Source organism: Cornus florida, unplaced genomic scaffold, assembly GCF_030987335.1.
Source record: "Cornus florida cultivar Cherokee Brave unplaced genomic scaffold, ASM3098733v1 CherokeeBrave_3.0.0_Hap2_Chr08, whole genome shotgun sequence".
Classification (NCBI taxonomy): Eukaryota; Viridiplantae; Streptophyta; class Magnoliopsida; order Cornales; family Cornaceae; genus Cornus; species Cornus florida.
Genome location: NW_026775578.1, coordinates 45,780,460 through 45,798,964, shown reverse-complemented (window position 1 = coordinate 45,798,964; position 18,505 = coordinate 45,780,460). Strand labels below are relative to the sequence as shown.

General features: G+C 32.3%; 1 protein-coding gene across 1 annotated transcript; it reads right to left on the bottom strand.

Annotated features, from left to right (window-relative positions):
* Nucleotides 1-7,623: 7,623 nt before the first annotated feature.
* On the bottom strand, nt 7,624-8,929 carry LOC132271564 (homeobox-leucine zipper protein ATHB-12-like). The gene is made up of 2 exons (XM_059772990.1): nt 8,461-8,929; nt 7,624-8,334 (listed from the first exon to the last, which is right to left on the bottom strand). The coding sequence occupies exons 1-2, from the start codon at nt 8,872-8,874 to the stop codon at nt 7,951-7,953; spliced, it is 798 nt and encodes a 265-aa protein (XP_059628973.1). The 5' UTR covers nt 8,875-8,929; the 3' UTR covers nt 7,624-7,950.
* Nucleotides 8,930-18,505: the final 9,576 nt, after the last annotated feature.

Here is an 18,505-nt window from a genome sequence, read left to right as displayed (position 1 = left end):
GCGCTCCCACGCGCCTGCACGAGCTGGGAGGAGGTCAGGGCGCGTGTCACGCGCTCCCACGCGCGTGGGGAAGTTGCCAGCGCGTTCCACGCTCTGGCACGCGCCATGTGGCGCTGACTTACCTCTGGCGCGTGGTCCTCACGCGCCAGTCCATTGGTGGTGCATTCCAGCCGCGAAACACCTGATTATTTCTTAGCCTCTAATTGTAATCCAATGGCTGCTGATCCAAGCGCATATGTACTGTGCCTTACCTGATCAGCCTCCCACCTCCGGTGCTGCCCTCGCCGCCGGCGACCGGAGAAAACGTCGAAAAAATTCCAGAAATTAAATTAAGCCCCTTCAAAATTTAGAAAAATCCCAGAAAAATTCTAAAAATTTTTAGAAAATTCCTGAAGCCTAATTTAACCCTCTTGAACCTCCTTGAAGCTTCATAGCACCCTTTGATGAATATTACATGGCTTTAAAAAATATTTACACTTTGAAATACAATAAAAAAAATTAAATTACATCATTGAACTTTCAAACGGCTAAATCAAAGCCTTATATACATTCATCCAAAGATAAAATTACATTCAATATTCCTATAAGCTTCATCCATGGCCCAAAACACATATCATCATCCATTCACAATTATACATACATCATCATGTATCAATATATATCAATATATTAATTCATACATCAACATACATTAATAAATAAATATATGCATATCAAAATTGGATCCATGAATGATGAATTTTCATAAAATCATGATCTCTAGTAATGAATCAAACTATGCTCTGATACCACTGTTGGGAAACGTGCAAGTTTTAAAAACTTTTCGAGGGATTTTGATTCATAGATCTTGATTCATCACATAAAGACAAGTTTTATGCAAAAATAAAAATATGATGTATCATTCAATTAATGGATTGAATACTTACATCAAAGGTCTGAGTAAACCTTTAAATCTTTCCTCTAAAGTGAGTGTTCTCACTTATTGCAGATCCCTTAGCAAGATGCCTTCTTCTTGGATCTTCATCTTCTTAGTAATTGTTTTGCCTTTAGGAATCACTTATAAGCCTCCATGAATGACTTTGGAAAACTAGGCTTGTGGGAGCCTCCATTAGATGAGAACATAAACCCTAATTTTCTAGAGAGAGAAAATAAATTCCTTTTTTCCTTCTTCTAAAAATCACCCCTAAAATATACATAGACCATATATATTTATAGGCAACATAAAGGTAAAGAAAAGGAAATAACGAATCTTTCTCAATCTCTAATTTACATGTCTCAAATCTAATATGATTCCAATATCAAGTTGGGCTATGAGTGAGAATCCATTGGGCCTATTATTTTATTGGCTATAATGAATTAATAATTGGCCCGGTCCACGGACCCAATTCAATTAATTCATAAATTAATTTCTACTCCACTAAAAGAAATTAATTGAACTCCAATTAAATAATAAATAACCTTTAAGTCAATATTACACTTCGACCCTTCTATGCATAATTAGTTATCGGATAAATAAAGCTATCAATCCGACTACTTAATTAATATATTTATTTTGATACCTTTGATTATTTCTGGCTCGATCACAATTAAACATTTGTTTGAAAAAATTAATAATTTAAATAAATAAATATATAATAAATCATTTTGTCTAAAAACACACGAAGGCCTTCGAATTTACTTTGTGATCAACCATAATCAATTAAAAATAAATACAAGTAGTAATGATGCAAATATTGAAAATATAACCCTCTAATTATTAATTACATAACTACCCAAAGTGTCGGTCTAAGGATCCCGAAGAATCCGCCGAACAAATCAAAGTAATTATTAATTAATAAAAGATTCTATAATTTTCTCATACTTAAAAGTCAAATGCCATGACGGTGATAAGGAGCAATTGCATACGACGGCTCTCGCAATATATCTCAACCTAATGCAGATCCAGTTCAAATCTTAATTAATTATGAGTCCATCCATAATTACCGACTATGAACCATTTATGATTACTATTTATATATCATGCATTGATTGCCATTACATACATATATATAAATATCTCTTGTAATCAAATGGACACTATCAATTCTATAATGAATCGAAATATAATACATTGAATTCACCAATTGTATAAAACATAAATATTTCAGAAACGTCAGGAACACATGTCACCTTAATCCAAACAGAAATTTACTATACCAGGATATATAAATCCCAACAACACTACCACTAAACTTAATTGCTTTACCATTACCGTAGAGTCAAAGAAACAAATTAGTGACAATTTGTAACTATAAATATACATATCAAGTCTTTGTTTTAGTTAAGTTCTTGAATGAATGTTTAACGAATTGAAATATGAGTAGTAACAATTAATCTTATACATTAATTCATCTGGAGGATGGGAGGATCTATAGTTAGAAGTAGGACATATTCACGTGAATCTTATATATTCATCTTTGCTCCTGCATTGAAAAATTGACTAAATTTTTAGCTTTCAAAATAATTTTCCCCTTAGTTAATGGTGTTGCAAAATTGAATCACGGCATATTTTGGGCCTATTGATAGCATGACAAATTAAAATCTAGTGAATGGGTTGGGCTAGGCTTTACATATGCTAGCCTTGAGCGACTTTAAAATAGACCCAGCCTATATGTAGCCCCAGTCTCCCTCCTTTGCCCCAATGGTGAGTGTTTACCTTTCCTTGTCATTTTGGCTATTGTCAATTTTTTTTAGTAATGCTTTTATTAGTTCTAATTGTGTTTTGGGTACTTGTGGATTCAAATGATGTTCCAGTAGACTTAAATAAGATACTATATGCATGTGTACTAATACCATCTTCAAATTGGTTTTCACACTGATACTATTTTATATTTTTGATAAATATAAAGTATATTAAAAATTTAGAAGAGACGTATGCCTCTAATCAATTTGAAATGACTCAAATAAAGAATTGGGCAAAAATAAAAAAAAAACAAAAATACTATCTTCTATAGCGTATATTTTCCTTACAACATTTATGGGTAATACATGACAACATAGATAGTTGTATACAAAGATATGAGAACACTTGGGAAGAAAATTGCTTAACTTAGCTTGGTTTTGATGGATTAGTAACTCAAGGTATTTATAACCCACATTCACCGTCTTATTTACCTTCTCTAGACTATTTTAGAATTAAAGTCCAAATGCATCTAGATTTTACTACTACTCATATAATATGTTTAGTTTCCTCTATAAATTTCTAAATGTGCATCAATTCTTAACGGACAGCTTTCAAATATGCAACTTTTCAATATGTTAAGTTCTTAACTTGCAAATTTAGTTGAAAATTCAATAAGAATCTCTTGAGGCCAGTGTTCTTGAGAACATGTATAAAAATTACGAGGATGATAAATCGACCCAAAATGGATCTTTATGGCTCATGAAGTTGACTCTTAGATTGATTTTTAACTAATTTTACACCTTTTTTTTTTAATCTCAAAAAACAAAAACTCTTAGACTTGATCATCGGCTTGAGCTCAACAAGATAAACCAGTTGGGTTCAAGTCTACAACAAAAGGAGTCGAACTTGATGCTTCGTGAAGCACTAAAGCCATATGACTTACCCATTTGACCAAATCCTTGATTGCGTTCACCAGCCTTTCGTTGATCCCAACATGAATTGTACTGCGCCAAACTTGATTTGGTCATAGCTAGTTCAAAAGATGAATTTGAAGCTTAAAACACATTATGATAATTCAAACTGCTGAATAATTTCAAAGCATTCATATACATTCTCTATGCACTTAATGCAAGATATAATACATGTACAAACTCATTATCATGGATCTCTTTTGATCTCACGATAAGCATGATCTCCATAATCCGACCCAATATCTATGTTATTTCCTCCCAAATATTTGCTTCCCTCCTCGCCTCCTTTCGAGATTTTCATGAACTTCGTGCTTCTTTTAACAAGTAAAAGGTGTCCAGAGTAACAATTGTTGTACTACAAGAGCTGAATCTTTAAACACCTTGTGTTAATCATTTAGGGAGCTTTCATAATTTAATAGTAATTAATGGATTGATGACTATTTTTTTTACAAAAAAATTTATGGTAATTATAAAACAGTGTCATTTAGGTTTAGTCACTAGAAACTTGTTTCCCTTTTCACTTCATTGAAGAGGATGGACTTCTCACAAATAATTCATTGAAGAGGATGTTTCAGTATCAATTAAAAAAAAAAAAAATCGTAAATAATAATCATCGATATTCACAACCATCAACTATTCATCTATTGATATATTTGAAGTTGATCACAATAAAAGATCTTAACCCTAAAAACTTAGAAAATTTAAAATTTGATATACGTGATCATGAGTAAGATGTTGGAATGTGTTTCTTGTTCTTTACTTCTCCTTTTCCTCCCACTACTGTTCTTCCACTTTTTCTTGATTTTATTTGATAAAGAGAATGATTAGATTTTAAATTTCAGACTTTTAATTAAGACATCTTATTTTTTTTTTTTTTTTTTTTTTTTTGGAGAGAGAGAGAAGGGAGCATTTTATGAATAAAGGAAAATTTTTATCCATAAAATGTGAGTTTTAAAATTACAAATAAAGGAAAATTTAACTATAAAATGTTAATTAAAAAAAAAAAAAATTGAGTTTCCCAATTGGTCTACAAGTGACTCTGCCATGCTTATATAGACTCATATGTATCAATATAAATAGTGGAGGCATTCATGAAGTCATTTTCACTTACAATTTCAATTTTTTTTAAAAAATATAACTTATATGCATATTTAAGTTGTGTTATCAACACGCTTAATTAAACAATCACTTATTGATATATTTTGACTTAAGCACTTAATTAAATATTACCATTTACGTTTCCACTTGATTTGTGAATTAATAAAATGACACAAAGTCTAGCGTTTTTTTTTCCATTATATATTTGAGAAATGTACAACTGCGTCATTGTATTTAAGGGGACAAAAAAAAAAAACCCAAATAAAGTCCAATGTTACCGAGTGGAAGGCCAATAATATTTTCCTCATATAAAAATTCAAATTTATAATAAACTTCGTAAGGTTTGAATCAACTCAACTTACGATTCAGTATTTATGAATTTTCTTCTTTGTAATATCAAAAATTACTTAAATCAATATTATTTGCTTTATGCATGCAAATCCTGTTTTTAAAAAACTAATACATATGGAGTTAAAATTTCTACCACACACTACGTTTAAGAAAATGATTCTAACCTTATAAGAGAACATGTAAGTCATGTAATGATAAATATATGCGTATCAAATCTTTGTTAACGGATTTTGTTTATTGTTTATCATTTAAGTTTAAATATAAAAAGTGTTTATGTGTAATTTTAGTTTATGGATAAATAAATATATTATTTGATAATATAAAAATATTTGTCTTATTTTAAAAATAATAAACAAAAACCATGTTTGTTAACTTTAAACTACTTTTAAACAATTAACATAAGTTTCAAAATAATAATATAATGGCTTACAGGTAACAAATTACTACTCCAATCAAATTTTTTTTTTTGAAAGGTACTCATTACTTAAGTAATATTTTAAGATATTCATTATGAAGACCCACTAAAAAAATGCAAGAATGAAGATTTAGATTTATATAGAAGTTTTGTGGCTATTGATCAAAGTTTGGTAGCCCATCGATCTTTATAGACTTAAAGTCTACTACCTTACTACCTTTGTGTGTGTATATAAATATATAAACACCCAACTCTCTCTCTTTTCATTCAATTCCTAGATCCTCTAACAAGATTGCTCACAACCTTAGCAAATGGGGTGCTCGTAAAAAACTTATTGATCTTTAGTGAAATAAATGACCCTCTTATTTATCTAAAGCCATAGTGAATGATGTTTATTTTGTTTCTTAACTCTCTGTTTTTTATATACTGAAAAAAAAAAAAAAAAAAAGTAGAAAAAAAAAGTCATAATTGTAGTTTTGGTTTTGTAAAATTGGCCTAATCGATAAACAACAATAATATTAACAAACAGGGCCTAATTTAAATAAATGATTAACAAATTGGAATATGAGTAGTTACAATCAATCTTATAGGTAAGAGTAAATTCATCAAGAGAATGGGCGGATCTATAGTTAAGAGTAAATGTCATAAAAGCATATAAAGACATATTCATGTGAATTTCGTAGTTTCATCTTCGCTCCTGCATTGAAAAATTGGCTAAATTTTTGACTTTCAAAATAATTTTCGTTTTAGTTAATGGTGTTGCAAAATTGAAGGAAGGCATATTTCGGGCCCAGAGATAGTATCACCAATTCAAATCTAGTGAAGGGCCCGGGACTTAGCATTTGAATTAAATAATTTTGGCCACTATTTTTAAATTAAATAATCTAGTGAAGAGAAAATATTTCGTAGCCAAGATGTGGTAACTGTGTTTCCTTGTAATTTTGGCCACTTTTTTTTGAGTAATGCTTTTATTACTTCTAATGGTGTTTTGGGCACTTGGTTGATTCAAATTACGTTCTCTTTTTTATTGTACAGTTAAATAAATAATGGTTTACAAAATAGAATTTAAATAAATAATGTTATACAATTGAATTTATATATTTACATGTACAGGATATACCTGATAATATTCAGTGGGATTCCACTCTTTGTTAATTTAAGGAGAAAAGTACACATTTGACTCCAATAAAAGAAGACGGTATAATTTATGATTTATACATGACTACAAAGAAACGTATAACACTTCGGAAGAAAATTCATTTAATGGCGGGTAGCACTTGGTCTCAGTCTTGAAGGATTTGGATATTGGAATGCTAAACTTGTTAACTTGGTTTTGATGGGCAACTACTCAAGGTATTTATAGTCTACATTCACTTTCCTATTTATCTTCTCGATCTAGTTTATTTATTTTAGAACAACAATCTTATAGCATTTTCTCCATTTAGTTTGTATACATATTTTTCACATGTCATGTTTTTAAAGTCGAAATCTACCTAGATTTTATAACTCCTTAGATAATATGTTAAGCTCTATAAACTTCTAAAACTTACAGGGCTACAATTATTAACACAGCTTTCAAATATGCAATTTCAATATATATGTTGAGTTCATACCTTGCAATTTCAGGTGAAAGTTCAATAAGAATCTCTTGAGGCCAGTGTTTTTCAAAACTTATACTCCGTATAAAAGTTATGAGGATGATCGATGGATCCAAAAAGGATCCTTATGGCTGTTGACTCTTTATTAGATTTTTAACTAATTTTGCCTTTTTTTTTTTTTTTTTTTTTTTTTTTTTTTTTTTTTTTTTTTAATAAATAGAAACACTGTGCTTGAGCATCAGTTCGAGCTCAACAAGCCAAATGAGTTTTAGTTCGGATCTACACCAAGAGAAATCGAACCATAAATCTGCTACTTCCTAAGACATTAGAGGTGACTTACACATATAAGTCAACCCCTTGGATTGTGTTCACCCTGATACTTCTCAAGACATTAGAGGTGACTTACCCATATAAGCTAACCCCTTGGATTGTATTCTCCTAACATGAGTTGTACTCCACCAAGCTTGGTTTGGTTGTAATTAACTAGCTCAAAAGAAGAATTTGAAGCTTAAAACAAACACATGACGATAATTCAAACTGCTGGCTAAATTCAGAGCATTAATTCATATACATTCTCTATGCACTTAATGCTAGGTGTAATACATGTACAAACTCATGATCTTGCAATCTTGCTGCCGAAGCACATGCATATGAACTGACATATATAAATAATGCTGCTCTTTCCCAAGTTCTCCTAACCTTTTTTATTTATTTATGATCATTTGTTGTTTCTCTCTTTTCTATCATATATACATATACACAATCTAAATTAGTGAAATACATTGAATCTATCTGAGGTTAATTGGGAAAGGTCTTGAGCAAATAATTAAAGCCTTGGAAGTTGGAGTGCATCTGTCAAGCCCACAAGTCCCACCAATTTGAGTTGCTCCCACATGAGTGATCAAAAAGGCCACCTGAAGTACCATCAAAACTGCACCATTTTTCAGGTGTTGCCGAGGAACAATTTGCTTGATCGCTCATATTGTTTAGAAGAAGTTCTGGTAGTACTACTTCTTCTTCCTTCACAAAGTACTCAGCCTCTCCTCTCTCATCATCGTTCGAACACATTAGCATTTCTTCGTCCAATCCTTCATTTAAATAGCTTGGATTTCTTTTGATCTCACAATAAGCATGATCTCCATCATCCGAGCCAATATCTACACTATTTCCTCCCAAATATTTGCTTCCCTCCTCGCCTCCATTTCGAGATTTTCTGAACAGATCACTTAGCTTCTGCAACTGCATGTTCAGAAGAAAATAAGATGTTTACTCTGTTTAAATAAACAGTAACACGGGACATGAATCTTATGTTTTCATTCCGCTTCTACGAAAACATGCATATTAAAAGAAGAAGAAGAGGAGTACCTGTATGAGCAAGGACTGCTTCTCTGTCTTCAAGGACTCGAATTGAGAATTTAGAGTATCGTAATTGGCTTTGAGTATTCTGTACTCGTGCTCTATTTGCTTCGACTTCAACCTTGCTCTTCTGTTCTGGAACCATATGCCTACTTGGCGAGGTTGCAGACCGAGCTCTCTTGCCACCTGCACCTTCTTCTTCGCCTCAAGCTTTGCTTCCGACTTGAAAACGGACTCCAGAGACCTTATCTGCTCATTACTAAACCTTCTACCATTCTTAATCTTCTTCTTTTTCTTCGGAATAATTGGTTGCCGCTCGGGACTGCTGGTGACAGGCTCAGTTTTGGTGGCTATTGATGGTAGTGGTGATGGAGAAGTCTCTCCTACTTCCATCATATTGAGTTCTAAGTTGTTAAAGGACATATATATATATATATATGTATGTATGTATATATATTGTATTAACCTTGCCGGAGAGGGTGGGGTTTAATAAGATAAATGGGGAAGCAATTTAAGAAGTCTCTCTCTCGTATGGTTGCTTTCAAGTAATTGGGATTTTTGGTTTATGGTTAAGTCAAGCTGATGGGATTAGGTATCGTGTGACACTCTCTCTCTTATCCTATATCCCTGTGGACATCTCTATCTTATTTATTTTTGTTTCTTTCTAATTTTGTCAAATTAATTTCTCTGTCCAGAAGAGGCCACCCGGTAGTACTAGAAGGAAAAACAAACAACAAACACCTACACACATGCACTGTCTCTAATCTCATGAAACATGAGGGGATGTTTGTTTTTCTGGGAAGAGTGAAAAATGATTCTCCAGTTTCAGAAACTTTATCACAAACAGATTTTTAATTTTTTTTAATTAATTTTTTTTATTAGAAGTTAAAGCAGATTTTTATTTTTTTATTGTTTCATTACGAAAGGTTAAAAACAAACACAACGCTGCCCATAACATGCCCCTCAGATACTCGAACTCTTAACCTTTTCGGTTGAGAGAGAGGGGATAAGGAAAGTGACAAAAGGAGAAGAAAATTTGGATCGTTACTTAAATAATAAGGATGAAGAAAATTTCAACACTTTGGGCCAATCAAAGGACTGTTGTGGGACAAAGATATTTCCATTTTTTTGCTGTCAAGCACAGCCACTGAACATATATATATATTTTTAACTAAGAAATTGTAATAACTTCTGCCTCCCAAAGCTATCTTCTTCTTTTTGTATCCATGTTACTTAGTCATGTGAATGTGCCCCCACAGCTCATTGACTCATGTGTATGTCTCATCATCAGATGGGGGGTGCGTCCATACCAGAAACAACGTGTTTAATTTATAGTTGTGCTATGGGTTTTGAAACTATACATGAACTTAACTCTCCTTGGATTTAATAGCATAGTGATGATAGACGAGAAGAGAGTGTGGGGTCCACCCAGACTCTAAATGGCCATGGAATCACAGCTGGAGTCGTATATTTTGTTTCTACGTATAATTTGTTTGCACGTTAAATTGTGATTGACTAAAATCTCAAATAATGTAATAATTTTTTAAATCAACGGTCAATTCACATGGGCATCCAAGGGTCTCGAGTTGTTTTGGCCCTATCAGTTTAAAAATCATTACTCAATTTGCATTTTTAATTACTCTTGTAAAAAGACATGGAGTTCCATATTATTGGGCCTTGTTCATCCAATCTTGTCCTGCCTTGAACATCATCGTCATGCATCTATTGTCTATATGCATGGTACGGCTGCTACCCTTTCTTTTATATATATATATATGCTTGAGAATATCTACATTGTATCTCATGATATTTAATTGTATCTCTCCGTTATATATGTTTCCGACCATTCATCATGATATTTAATTGTATCTCTCTGTTAACTTTTTCTCATATGGAATTTGCTTTTAGTTTTTTATTTTTATTTTTGAAAGGTTGCTTTTAGTCTCTTGTTCTCTTGTGGACTCATAGCACGCCTAATTCCTAAGAGGCTGCTCTTATTTTACAAATAAGAAATACTAATAATAATAAAAAGGCATCACTTTGAATAACTACTCTCTGTCTCTCTCTCACACACACACACAGATTTTTTTTTTTCCATCCCATGTATTAAGGTCCTACTTTAACTTTAAACATTATGATTACTATCGGTTTTACTACTCATAAAATGGTACCCTTTTTAAGGGCGTGTGTCCCTCTTTAAGGGTTCCCTATGCTGGTAGTAAGCATGAAGAAACAAAAGCGCTAGTCGAGTGCACATGTGTGACTTCACGGAGTTTATAAAGAGTTAAATACGCACAAATCACACTTATTGCTTAAGTTCGATTTTTCAATCTCAGAGAAAGAGAGAGAGCCAAACACAAAATTCTTCATGTACCGACTTCGTCTTATTACTCTTACTTTTATATACCTACGAATAAAATGTATTAAAACACACCCGTAATCTTCACGTCACAATTTTACATACCTATAAAGAGAATGTATTTAAACGTATCAATCATCCCTCCGTCACAATTCATTTATATTTAATTGCTTAGAAATATCTGGAATGTGAAAATATCCAAAAGCTGTCTGCAACATCACTTTTGACAAAACTAAATAAATCAGTAGGCACTGTCTCGTGATTCCTAATTAGTTCTTGCGTGTAGGGAAAAAAAAAAAAAAAAAATTGTTGAGCCAAAGTCGAGGATTAAGGAGAGAGGAAAGGTACTCCTGCGAAAATGACTTGATAATTTGTCTCGAACGGCCATTATTACAATATTCTTTACTCTCTCTCTCTCTCTCCCTCTGGGTGGTCAAGAAGACGCGTTTCGACCAATTATTGGTGCCAAGTGGCGGTCGACAATTATGAGCTTTGTAGGAGAAGTTTCGTGCCACATAAGATTTTGGTGAGTTGGGTGGGGGTGTTTTGATCATCAACAAGTAACATCAGTGAGAGTGGGTGAGGGCTTTTATGTCAATGTTGATTGTTTGTATTGTATGTATATGTATAGATCGAAAAGATAGCATTGAAAGTATTTGGATAGTCATCTGAGATTGAATGCTTGACGAAACTGTATACAAAAACATGAGTTGTTACTTCATACTTTGTCGTTTATGCCTTGAATTTAAGGTAATGTTTGGTTGGAATGAAAGAGAGGAAATGATGGAAGGAGTTTTGTCTTGTTGGGTTGGGAAGAATAAAAAGAGAGGAAATAAATAAGGAGGATGGAGCGTGTCATAATTCATGTGTTCATCCGTTCATAATTGGGTGGAAGACAAAAAAAAAAAAGTTTGATCCAATCTGACCAATCTCTTAGGGTAAGATATCTCCACTTTTCTAAAGATGCTTTAACTATATAGCTCTCGAACCCCTCACTTGATGAGAGGTTATACCGTTGAACTAATAGCTCACTGATGTCATAGCTCATTGATGTCATTTAGACACATTGCTATATCGTAAATTTTAGATATTTAAATTATTAAGAAATTACGATTATTGCTTTAACTAAGACTGAATTGGCCACAAATGGCTCATGAAATGCAAGTACTCGAGGAGTTATCCCACGCCAAACTCAAGGTTTTAACATATTAGCTTACGCCAAGCTCAAGTCTCAAGAAATCTATCGCATCTCAGCCCATGCCATACCGCATGGTTTCATTGATTTCTGAGTTTATCAATTCATCCCAAATTTTAATAAAGTAATAACAAATAAACACTATTAAAATAAAACAAAATGTTATTTTCACATGAAGGTGTATTAAAAATCAACCAAATTATGTGTAATATCATCTCATTGTAATATGTTAATTTATATTCATACAAAATTATGTTTATATTCATTTTGTATGAATATAACTTTGATGGGTTATATTATTAGTCTTGTAATTTACGTATAAATTCCCCAACAAATAATGCGATCTCATATGATGAATCAATGATTGATAATAATATAAATAATTTAATTTTAAATATAAAAGTTAGTTATAAACTATTTTTATATTTCGGGTACTTTGGATTTTTCAGGTTACTAAATCCTTTACCCAAATCCCTTTCAAAATAAATTCGGGCTCTAGAGTAGTAAAGTTTAAATCCAGAGTCCCATTCCACAATCTCAAGTACTTTACCCACTTTTGTAAAATTTTTGGGCGGGAATTGGGTTACTCGGGTTAGTCCCACCCAAGTCTCACACCTGTGAGTAATAGCTCAACGTGTACAAGCTCACCTTCCTAAAGGAGAGGTCGTACCATAATAAATAAATAATAATAATAATAATTCTAGCCAAAAATAGCTAAATTTGGAGGTTTTCATCTAGATATTGAACATTTCAATTACACTTTTATTTAGGCAATTTTCAGAAGAACATGAACTAAGCAAAGTGGACACAGTTGGACAAGGTATATTTGTCAAGGCAAGGGCTTACCGCCCTTGAAGTAGCCAGACTAGATTTGGGCCAGTAATTGGGCTAATAAGTCATGAGGTCCAAAAGTGACAAAGGCATGGTTTCCATTTTTAAGCACTTCACAATCAATGCGACTGTTTAACGCTTACAAGCCCAATGTTACAAAGCACATGATTATCTGGGTAGGGATGTCAATTTTTACCGCCCAGCTGGGGCCCCGTCCCGTCCAGCCCTGTTAATAACGGATATGGGAATACTTTTTATACCGTTGGAGCGGGCATGAATACAAATTTTGTACCCGTCGAGAGTCACGGGGCGGGTAAGGGTTCAGTATACATATCCTAGGGGCCCCGCCCTGCTAAGCATATATATATATATAATTTATTTTAGCGACTTACCCAGTTACCCATCTCTTACAATCATAATTTGGGATGTAAACTTGGTATTAAATTTGTTTTTGTTTTGGTTATGTTAAAAGTTGGAGCTTAGAATTTCTTGTGATTTGGTTGTATTAAATTTTTATTTATTATGTTCTCTGAATTATGTTATGTGCGTATTATTTTTTTTATTTTTGTTAGGATACATAATTTCATTTATGTTGTGCCATTCCTAGTCTTTCCATATATAGCAGGAGCTTAAGTTCCAAAAAGTGAGAGAAACAAATTTGTTAGCGGGGCGGGCACGGGGGTACAGTATTTCCCAACGAGGCGGGATTAGACATGAAAATCCAACCCGTCACGGGTCTCGAAGCGGGCATGAATTTGACAAAAATTAAAAGGGGCGGAGCGGAATTTAAGAAAATTCACTCTAAACCCGTCCCGTTACCATCCTTGTATCTGGGCACTGTGACGTCGATGGCCCATTCCATCGCAAGCTAGGTCCAAATAATTTGATGGACAAATCATTGATGACATTTTCAATGACACCTTTACAAACTTACAAATTTTGTAACTTTCATGCGAGTACAATTTCTTCTCTTTTTTAAGTCTTATTTGTCTGTCTTATTTGCCTACCATTACACGAGTTTTGTGGGTTGAAAGTGTGGTAGCTTGATAAATTATCGTGCACAACCCTATTTTACGAATTCAATGTTCGAAAGGGGCTCGTTTCCGACTAAAATTTTTTTGTCATTTTTTGGTCATTAATTTGCTAATAGTTACTCTTATTATTTAAAAATTATAATTAATTCTATTACATAAAAGTTCCAATTCCATTTGGTCACTTATGATCTTTGCATTGCGGACACCACTAAAAACTGACCGCCTGTACATGTCCATCAGGCACTCCTAATCACAAGCGTCACGTTCCGCCTACAAAGCAAGAAGATATTGAGTCGGATGTTATTAGTATACCATGAAATGAGTCTCACTATTTAATTAGAAAAAAAAAGAAAAAAAAAAAGGGTTAAAATCATAAAATCCCTCACTATTTTTAAAGATCATAAAACTCTAACTTATTTATGAAAACTCCTACACTTTTAAAAAGGGACTACATTGCCGCAATATCCGTATTCGACCTGTTAATCAGATTATGAAATGATAAATTTAATCTTAAATTAAAAACTAAAAAGTATTTTTAAAAATTACAAAAATACCCTTTAAAATTACAAAAATTATGTTTGAGAGAGAGAGAGAGGGGTGAGAGTTTTAGAGAGAGAGAGAGAGAGAGGGGGGGTGAAGAAGAAGATTAAAGGTATTTTTATAATTTTAAAAAATAATTTTTAATTTTTAATTTAACATTAAATAGTAAAGTTAAATTTATCATTTCATATCATCGGATTCAGATATTGGGGTAATGCGATCACTTTTTAAAAGTGTATGAATTTTTTGAAACAAATTGAGACTTTATGACAACATTTGAAAATAAGGAGATTTTATAATTTTAACACTAAAAGAAACTGTTTACAATAATTAAATTTTTTAGATTTTCGTTGAATGCGATACTAATGACATTGGAGCCCTAACACCCAATACCTACCCTACAAAGCGCCTAAAATGTGCCACCATGACCCCCACATAATCCACGCTATGCCCATGAACTTACTTATGTGATGTTGTCAAAATATGAATTTGAAATCTCCAAATTGACCATAATTCACAAGAACATCATGTGGCTATTGACCAATTCAAGGGGACATCATGTAGTCTTCAAAGAGGGGGAAAGACATCATCGCATTATTCAAGAAACCCTAGAAACTGGTAAGAGTAAGGAATTGTCAACGAGATGGTTCGAGTGTCTCATTCAAAACTTGTATCATTTAATGATTGCATGTGAAACACACTAAAAACATGTGCAAGTTTATGCGGTTGCAGTACATTGAGATGGACAAAACATCAAGTTCTTATTGTATTGGTGTAAAAAAAATAGTAGTAAGTGGTGTGTTTTCTAATAACTACTTAAAATACTTGACTAGATATAATCATTCAAAGGTGGTTTACGACCAATGACTTTCTGCCAATATAACGGAGACGTTGACAAAATGTAAAAATAGGTTAAGTTCAACGAGACGCTTGATGCTTGAAGAAATTTTACAGAGAGGTATCTTTCAAAAGTAAGTATCACTCGCATTATAAATGTTTTGATCGTTTTTTACTCACACTTTAAATATTATTTTTTAATGATTGCCATAGCACTTTTGTATGTAAAATGACATTGTTACCCTTTTGACTACTCTCCCCGTCCTTTATTAGTAGTTCATTTTTCTCTTTTTATATGTCTAAAATTAGTTGTCCTCTTTGAAAAGTCAAAACATATTTTTTTAATATTTTCATCATTGTCTTTTATCTTTTTAAAAAATTTCAAACTTTGTAACTACATATATTTAAATTAAAAAAGATAATTTGATAATTTTAAAAGGGGACAATGCATTAATTGCATGTCCCCTTAAAAAGTTATAAAACTAAAGATGGACAACTAAAAAGGGACGGAGGTAGTATGTATTAATTTACTAAAGGGTTGTAATAGATAAAAAATGTCATTTCTACCCCTCCTTTCTCTCCTTCTCTCAATATATATATATATATATATATATATATATATATTGAGAGAAGGAGAGAAAGGAGGGGTAGAAATGACATTTTTTATCTATATATATATATATATATATATATATATATATATCTTCTTGAAAAATGCTACAAACATAAGGCCAAAATAAATAAATAATAATGTTAACATTAAATACAAATTAATTGAATATTAAATCTATTAAAAAACTAAATACATTTTATATAAATTAATTATGAAAACACACACTTTACACTCTCATAAGAAAAAAAATACATAAATCCTATTTTAGATTCCGCGTTCCATCTCTCATAAATAGAAAAGAATTTAATTCCTAACATTGCATTCTAAATTCCATGTTCCAGACAAAAAAAATGAAATTTCTATCGACTATATGTTTGTGTGTGTTAGAGAGGATAATTAATCAGGGGCAATATTTTCTTTTAAGTTTGCTGATATTTTTTTATTAAAATGGATTTTTAAAATGGGGGTAAAATTATCATTTCACACCTTTTAACGGTAAAAGTGATAGAAAAGTAATTTGGGGTCTGAGTGATACTTATTTTTGAAAAATGTCTTCGTGTGAGATTTTCCAAACCTCAGGGGGTGTTGTTGAAATTAACCTCACAAACAAACTAAACCAAATATTAAAAAACTTAACAAACAAATATTTGATGAGAAGACATTGCAGGGTTCTAGTAGTACAAAATAATGAAGATATCAAACTTAAATGTGAGAGATCCATAGAGTAATAGACTATTCAAGTGACAATATAGCGAAGGTCAGAATGTTTATCACTGTGATAAATGGTTGTTGCTATAGAATTTAATGTGCCAATGTTCTCTGCCCTTAATGCTTGACTTGAGGGCTGTATTTATTGTGATACCATCGCATTTTCACGTATAGGTTGGCAGACCCACACAAAAAAACCCAAGAATATAAAAAAATTCGATAATAAATAAGCACGGAATTCAAGATGAAATAAGAATAAATAAATATTCATTGAATGGAAAACTAAAATAATATTTAATAAATCCTCAATCCTCTGATTCTAATACTCCAATAAATCTCATAAAGAATAAACCTCCATAATACAACTCGGGAATCCGTGTCATGGACCCTTAATAAAAACCCATAACTGAAATATAAAGATACCAAAGTCTACTAAGTAAACTATACAAGATGGTATCCTACTTCAATGATTCAGGAAGAGTGAAGATGAATGTTCTCTGATCAGCACGAACAACCATTAAGACTAGAACTGATAAGCACCCGAAAAATATAACAAATGTGGGTCAAAACCTACAAATAATTCCTTTCTACTACAACCCAATCAGAGAACCAATAAACGATGCATTCTTAACCAACCCATGCAATATCTATGTAATCGATAAATACATATACACACTAAGACGCTCATTGAGATATAGGGTAGTCTAAACTAAATAGTGGGTATCTCAAGAAAAATCGCACACAAGGTGGTCAAGAGTCCCCCTCTACTAGGCCCACACATCTCCTATATCCAGCAACTCATCTCCGGCAATATGCGCTTATGTCCTAATCACTGATCCCGATACCACAAACTCATTTCAGTGCTCACATATAAATATATAATAACGTCATTAATGAAGCCATATCTAACAATGGCATAATGTAGCGTGTCTTAACTTATTAGCCAACCCACATACTCATCAAGTGTTAAGTCATATCTAACAATGACATAAAAAATCAAGGAACCTAGTTTTTTAGCTATCTCAATGATCTCATAACTAACATCCATCAATCTTATCATAATCATATAACTAATAAATGTTTGGCAACGAATCTTTAAACATCAAACCATATACCCCGGCAGAGACAAATCATGTCTATAACAATGAATTCAAAAGGTATATGTAAGTGTAGACTTATTAGTCAGCTCACGTAATTCCATGCCACCACATATACGTACATGCATACATAAGTACCATCAATATCATTTTTATCAATGGTACAACAAGCATATGCAGTCAAGGATCATAATTTAAATCACCAACACGTCAATATATATATGATTATAATCATAAACCAAATTAACGCATTAATTATCACAATTTAAGCATCATAAAAGAATAATAAAAAACTTATTAATCGAGGTTTAATCCCTTCTCTATTCATCCTCATCCAAACCATATCTATTCATAATACAGCATACAATTCAGCTACAGATGATGTCTGTAGATCATAAATACTTCAACAATTAAGATCATAAATTAAGCTAACACATTTAATTCCCCAATTCAAATATCATAAAAGATTAATTTAACTTATTAGTTAATTTAATCTTGTCAATCAAGTCTTGAAGCATATAAGTTTAATACACATTTCATGTGATTAAATCATAGAACATTGTTCTCGAAGCCTTAGTATGTGTTTAACGCTTAATAAAATCAATTCGGGTTGTTTAGAGCAATTTTGAAGAAATCTGGACCCCAGTGCTTGAGTAGTGATTCTCAAACAGCTCAGTGCTCGAGCACTAACCCTAGTGCTCAAGCACTAGTTTGCATAACCAGTTCGACAAGTCTGTTTTAAGCCTAGAAATCCGATGTTACGGGTCTTAAAACATATTTCTATGTCTCAATTGATTCTCATCATTAATATAAAGCAATTATACATGAATAGAGCAATCA

What these genes read in the sequence shown, in the direction of transcription:
- LOC132271564 (XM_059772990.1), bottom strand. Translation starts at nt 8,874, where the DNA reads ATGTCCTTTAACAACTTAGAACTCAATATGATGGAAGTAGGAGAGACT. An exon ending in AGCAGTCCTTGCTCATACAG is followed by an intron (nt 8,335 to 8,460) that starts GTACTCCTCTTC and finishes CTGAACATGCAG; the next exon opens with TTGCAGAAGCTAAGTGATCT.